The 6,707-nt window shown below is 43.1% G+C and overlaps 1 protein-coding gene across 17 annotated transcripts in view; it reads right to left on the minus strand.

The window, feature by feature from the left end:
* Nucleotides 1-342: 342 nt before the first annotated feature.
* Wnk1 (WNK lysine deficient protein kinase 1) overlaps nucleotides 343-6,707 on the minus strand; it is a 129,664-nt gene continuing 123,299 nt past the window's right edge. For 8 of the 17 annotated variants that reach the window (XM_055604249.1, XM_055604247.1, XM_055604248.1 and 5 more), the window contains 3 exons: nucleotides 6,143-6,184; nucleotides 3,352-3,539; nucleotides 343-3,095 (listed from right to left, as the gene is read on the minus strand). In XM_055604249.1, the coding sequence (XP_055460224.1) occupies nucleotides 2,778-3,095; nucleotides 3,352-3,539; nucleotides 6,143-6,184 (548 nt within the window). In that variant the 3' untranslated portion in view covers nucleotides 343-2,777. Of the gene's footprint in view, nucleotides 3,096-3,351; nucleotides 3,540-4,379; nucleotides 4,463-6,142; nucleotides 6,185-6,707 lie in introns of those variants that run through there. The other 9 variants (XM_055604263.1, XM_055604262.1, XM_055604251.1 and 6 more) reach the window with 2 other exon arrangements.

The following is a 6,707-nucleotide window of genomic DNA, read 5'->3' on the forward strand; positions in this document are numbered from 1 at the left end:
AATTGCCTTTAGCCCCTGTGCCTAATCTTGAAGCGGAGACAGGACCTGTTTGTGGGTAGCCAAGACCTAAGTCAGAACAAATGCTTACAGAAGAGTTGGCTAACAGCAGTCTGCCATAATTTCCCTTCTCCTAACAGCTGTGCTGCGTCTTCTGAGGACCAGGAATGAACTCCTTATAGAAGCACCACTTTCTTAACAGCATGATTTTAGTTTGGGGCAAAACTGCTGCTAAAAGTTCTTAGGAACAACAAATCCAGTTATAAGTTGTACAAAATTCAAAATAGGGCCAGTGAGAACAGGCATTTTTTTTTTTTTTTAATGCTAGGAATGACACCCCACAGCTCAACAAAAGCAAGTTTGGTTTATTTGAATGGTTTCATTAAATAAGTCTACAAAGGTAACAAACTGAAGCACAAAGCGCAATCTTACAAGAAGCGCAACACCCGGAGTTAGTGCAAAATGTACAGTTAACGGCTGCTGAGAAACCCCTAGGTTTGAATTCAGTTTTAAACAGTGTACATTGTTAAATAACGTAAGGAAAACATTTATAATTCGGAAAGTTCTTTTTAAATGTGGAAAAAGATACTCAAAGTGTACTATTAACACAAAAATAATTTAAACAGTTCAGTAGCACTAGCTCGTTCCTCTAGGCTTCAGTTATTTCATCCACAGGAGGGGGAAAATCAACAGTAAATAAACCTTTGTGAAGGGAGAAAAGACCGAAAACCAAAACCAAACAAGGCATGCTGCAATTGGCTCCCTCTACCGCTGGAACAAAGTACTCCATCATCCTATAACCCGCTTCACTTCCACACCTCTCTCAAAAGGAATAAATGAGTCAACTTTGGTAGCAGGACCTGAAACAAAAGCCCTGCTCTTTACACTTTATTCTCCTAAAACTTTCAGCTCTCACTTGTATCTTTGGGCCCACACCAACTTAAAAAGAACAGGACTCTTAAAGGAAGAAGGAGTTCAGGTACCCATAGCCAGGCTCTTGCTAGCGTGGTAACTCCTGGGATGTGTCATGAAGTTGGAAATGTGTCAGTTCCCAACTCAAGGTGAAGGAGGAAGCACCCAAGAAATGAGGAGTTCTACTTCTCTCTCCACTTTTTCAGATCCCAAACAGCCAATTAGGTCCCTATTGCCAAAACCTGCCCGTTATATATAACTAGGCATAGCACTAGATAATACTGGTTGGTTGCTGTTATTAGGGGAAATGGAGGATATGAAAATTTGAGAGTATTAGTTCTAATACAGAAGTACGGGTAGCACAGTAGATTCCAACTGTGCAACCATTTAAACATTGTAAAAGAAAAGGGATAGGAAAGGAAATAAGCACTTTTCCTGCAATGCTTAGGAAAGTCAGAAATGGTTCCATTTTCCACAATACAGTACTTCAAGCAGAGAAATATGTGGTACATGTGCAATGAGAGGTGGGGGCAACCAAGCAGGTTTACTTAGAGCAACTTTTTCCATCTGTGACTTGGCACTGTCATCCTTCCAAACTTAAAATCTGGCCCAGTCCCCTCTCATTTTGTTTAATTTCTTCTAGGTCATTTGTTCACTGGCCAGGCATCACTTCAAACGAGCTTGTCCCCCACATCTCCAGTCCTTGTCTTTCACCCAGCTCACAACCCTCCTCAATCTTCCTGAAACAGAACTCTTTTCAACCACTGATGCCAACTTCTCACTGTGCTCATCTTACACCTGCTCTAGGCAAATCTGCTGAACGACTGAAAAACAAAAACAAAACACTTTCATTTTCCCTTTGGCATATCCACTGCTGGGGTCACATGGACCTAAGATTTCTTTCCACATACCCTTTGGTGACCTGGGGTCTGGTAAGTTGATGCTAACAGCAGAAGCAATAGAAGTCCAAGGCACTAAAATATCCAGCAAGCAATACTGGGAGAACAGAAGTATTCAAGTACAGTAATTTATACAATTTTACATTCACATTTATTTATCTAATACAATGGAAATACAAAGGAAAAAGTTAAAGTGTCTTAATAAGTAAAGGACAGAGCTAGCTTCTTTGTGTGTGTGTGTGTGTGTGTGTGTGTGTGTATGAACCTTTTAAACCTTTCAAATTTTACTCTTAAAACTAATGTTGTCCAACAACATTTATAATATCACAGTGTTTCCACATCAAAACTGATGGCAAAGTTACATGTCCGCAGGGAACGTCATTGTTTTCCCTAATTGCTAATGCCGCAGTCAAAGCTGCTAATATCTTTTGCTTAAAGCATATAATGACCTATATAAGAAAGGATTGCAACCCCAGTCCCCTGGTATTTCTGACTAGGTTGTTAAAGGCAAAAAAAAATTTGAGGGGTAGGGATCAGAATCAGAATGGGAGAGAACCTTTTTGTCTGAAGGTGTGCATTGTTGAGGGAATAAGGAATTCGGGACATATGTCAAAATTAAGAGCTCTATCCACTTACAGATACATATGGGCTAGGCTTACACTGAGCTCTTGGGGCTCTCTGGTATCTTCTAGCCCTAGGCCTTACTGGTGGGTACGAAACAGGAAAGCAGTCTCATCAGCCCCCCCACCAGAAAGCTGCTTTTTCCTTCTTTTTGAACTCCAACAAATGGAGAGGGAGGGTGGTTCTCCATTCTGAGGGCTCAAAATGGTATTAAAAACATTCCCTTCTGGCAAGAAATAACCAGTTAAATGCAGCACTAGTAGTTAGTATATAGGCTACTTCCCCACCCCCACCCCCCAGCATTCCATTTCCTGCCCCTAAACACTCAGTTAACACCCTCAAGTCTGACTAGGTGGTACGCAGGTTGGAACCTGGAGGGTTGCTGATGGACTTCTGCAAATTGCTGATGTTGAAATTCTGCAAGGATGTGGTTCCTACAGGTTGGAACTGGCCAAGCGGCTGTGGTGCTGGACCACCTGTTCCACTCCACTGAGTGCCAAATGGGGCAGCTGGAAAACCATACTGCTGTGGGGGGCACATGGACTTGGTGAAGTGACCTAGAGAGGTAGCAGATGCTGCAGAGATGGGGGCAGAGCCACCCAGGTTTGAGGTCATGGAAATGCACAGCTGCCCAGGAGCAGAGAACTTCCTTGCCATTCCAGGACCCTAAAAACAAAGTAACAATCAGAATTTGGCATAGGTGCAATACCCACACACAAAATGGGTGATACTGCATGCTGCTCTAGAGCTGAGATGCTCAAATCTTAGTGTTAGCAAATGCAACAAAGCCTCCCATGGTATTTATTGGTTCTACACTTAACAAGGAGGGGAAACTTGGGTCGGAGATATGTATTCATATGCCAGGTATATATATGTACACACACAGGTAGTGCAGGAAGCTGAAGAAAAAGGGAAGACTCACCTCATAATTCATGTGTCCTTTGCTGCCTCGCCTGCCTGAAAGATTCATGGCATCTCGGGCCCAGTTGTCTACCAACTTGTGCAGGTCATCTGTGAATGTGCCCTTCCTGCTGGAAGTCATGGCAGGAGGCTGCGCCTGGGCAGCCTGGCTACTCACTGTTCCTCCAACCGTATTTGTGCTGCTGGTCCCTAGAATTGTAAGCAACATAATACTAGCATTAAAAGGGGGTCTGGGGTATAACTCCAGGGAAAGGGGAAAATGTCACAGGATAATGACTGGCAAGCCACAGAATGGGGAGAATAATTGGGAAGCCATGCAGGAGAGGAAGATTTCAATGTTTTATTATCCATTTGCCTTTGCATAACATGTAATGAAAATGGTTTCTCTTCCATAGCTTGCAGATAAGGCTCGACAACTTGGAATGATGGCAGGCATGAAGGGCAAGGGCTTCTTTCAAAGCGTCTTGTGACACCGGGACTGTTTGCCAGTGCTCTATCCCCAGAGCCACACTGATGAGGGAGTGATATGACCCACAGGCTGGCTGCTATGGGACTTTGTAGAAAGCAGGGCAAAGAAGTACTGTGCAGTGCGCAAGTTAAAGTCGTACAAAAGCAGAGATCAGTGCTTGCAGTAGAAAAGATGGGGTTCCCAGACCATGAGGACACTGTGACATTCTTTAGCCACTCTTTAACAGAAAGAAATAACAAGAGGTAACACGTTCTGTTCAAAAATAAAATTTCACCTGAAACCATAAATATAAATTTGTAAATATAAACATGGAAGGAGTCAAGTCTCCAACTCCTCTCAATGTCCCATGAGTAAAGAACTAGATTTGGTAGTGGAACATGTGCCTGAACTTCTCAGCTCCAGGAAGTTACGGTTTTCTCGAGGACTTGGGTTTTAATTGGTCAAGGATTCTCATCCCTTCTCCCCACTCTTCCCAATAGAACAAGCACTCCTGGGTAGAAGCAACAGGAGAATGCAGCTGAGGTAAGGGTGCAGAGGGGACAGGAGGCATAGGTTACGATGAAGGATTTCTATTTCTATGGTTTGATGAGAAAGAAAGGAGGAGTCTGTGTCCTGCCTGATTTCTGCTCAGCTGGAGGGCACACTGAAGGTTATTCGAAGAGGCAAGTTTTAGGGAAGAGGGAAAAAAGAGTCATGGTCTTATTTTTGTTTTTTATCCCCCATTTTATTAGCAGACTTCATTTTTGCTACATAGTAAATAAAGGTTACCAAAGTTGTGAGCCAGTAGGCCCTACCATACTCAAAGAACTCTGGGACTAAGTGCATGCAATTTCCTGCTTTCAATGCCAAAGCAGCACACCAGAGCACAGCAGCACACCAGAAGCAGCCCTACCTACAAATGACCCCTGCAATCCTCAGCTGGTATCAAAGGGTGTACCTGCTTTACCACCTAGGGAGTATGCCTCTGGCTAAAAGCATGTCTGTGCTAGAGGAAGGCTGACTCAAGTGAAGCTGCAGAGTGAGGGTGCTCACATGCTTCTTCTGGTCACTGTGGCAAGACAGGAATAATTGCAGTCACGTGCTGCCTGCTAGAACTGCAGGGGATTATACAGTAACAAAGTAGAGTAATTCACCTACAGTACCGGAAGGAAACCAGGTGGGAAAGTATAAAAGCACACGAAGCAGCCTTCCTTGAATAGCAAGTGTGGGACAAAGGTGCAGTGGGGAGGAAGCACAGGTCATGAGGACGGGCAGTCACAACAGTAAGGAAACCCAGAAAGCAGGCATGTGGCATGCACGAGGACTAGCATCCTGCTGGATGACAGGCCAGATGATCAAAACAATAAAAATATCCACAAGTGAGCAGAGCTGTCGATGCCAAAGGAGAAGCCAAGTCGGGTGAGCACTGCTTGTCCAGAGAGCTCATGCCAGAAGTCACACTTTTCTAGTCTGCTGCTAGCTGCTCTTGATGCTGTGAGGGCCCTTTAAAACCAAATGCCATTCATTTTAGTCTACAGTCCTCAATAATGTATTCTGTAAATGCAGTTTACCCTACAAGGGACAGTCACCGTGTAGTTAACTTTTTTTATTGTAGTATCTGACTGTAAAACAGGATTAATAGGCTTTCTGGGTCCTGTGCTAACTTTAAGTGTTTCCAGTCCTCCCTGAAAGCTTTATAAAGTACAATAGATTTTATTCCCCTAAATTCATGTTTTGGAGTTTCTCTTAACACTTCACAAACAGGTTAAGAAGTGTCCAACAGCTGTTATAAGCCACATTTACTGCCAAAGAATCCCACCCACAGAATTTTTCTTGTTAACTCTATAGATTCTTAAAGCCTGTTGGGTGCTGAATATTTGCATTTTATTTTAATGAGAAACCCAAGCTCTACCAACCAAGTAGCATTCTTCTCCCCTGTAGCTGAGCACCAACTTCTACTGAGATATGAATGATGTGAGGACATGGCTCTGTCTAGCCTAGATCATTGCTGAGTTTCCAGGGCTAACCAACAGTGATGTGCACATACTGAGCGCCTCAGAGACTCTTTTATACAGAACCCAGGCTCCCTCCATCTTCCCATTCCTATCCCTGGACACCATGGATCCACGACTAACACAGCTGGGCTCGCAGGACAGCACTGACTATGAAGTGGTTTCTGGAAGTAGGAGTAATTATAGCAATTAAGCATGTTAAGGAATATCTCAGAAAAGGGTGCAGGGATGGATGGAAAGTAGGAAACAGGGAGTTAAATGAAGCTTCAGAGTTTAAAGAACTCATGGCTTTGCAATCAGGGCCAAAAGTAAAAGAAAGAAAAGATAATTACTACAGAGCTGGTTGCAAGGACAGACTTTTTTCACCATCTTCCCTGAAGCACAAAGAGAGAGCAGTTTGTTAAAGAAATATCAGTGTAAAATCTTTATAGACTCTCCAAACAGCACACAGAAAGCCCAGCAAGAGAAAGCAGGAGGGGACACCACTGGTGGGACCTAGTAGCCCTAGATGTAGATACAAGTTTACCAAGTCAATGGATAAATCTAATTGGCTGTGAGTATTAACATCATTATCAGATGGACTGTAAAGGCTGGAAAACAGATGTTGAGCTTTTAAATCTAATCTTTATTTCTAAAATATAATGTGGCATTAAGGTTCTGGAGGAGAAAGGGACAGAACTCACTGCTTGAATTTCAAATAGCCAAGCAGTAATTTATTGACTTTGTCCTACTTCCTGTTTCTCCTGCTGGGTTGTTATGAAGCATTTTAATCAGTACCATTGTTACAGCTTTAAGTTAATTTAAACTGGTTGTTATATTTCCACATTCTATGCTTGTCCTCTCTCTCTCTACACACACACACACACACACACACACACACACACACACACACACACA

Source organism: Psammomys obesus, unplaced genomic scaffold, assembly GCF_907164565.1.
Source record: "Psammomys obesus unplaced genomic scaffold, mPsaObe1.curated_primary_1811, whole genome shotgun sequence".
In the NCBI taxonomy this organism is placed as follows: Eukaryota; Metazoa; Chordata; class Mammalia; order Rodentia; family Muridae; genus Psammomys; species Psammomys obesus.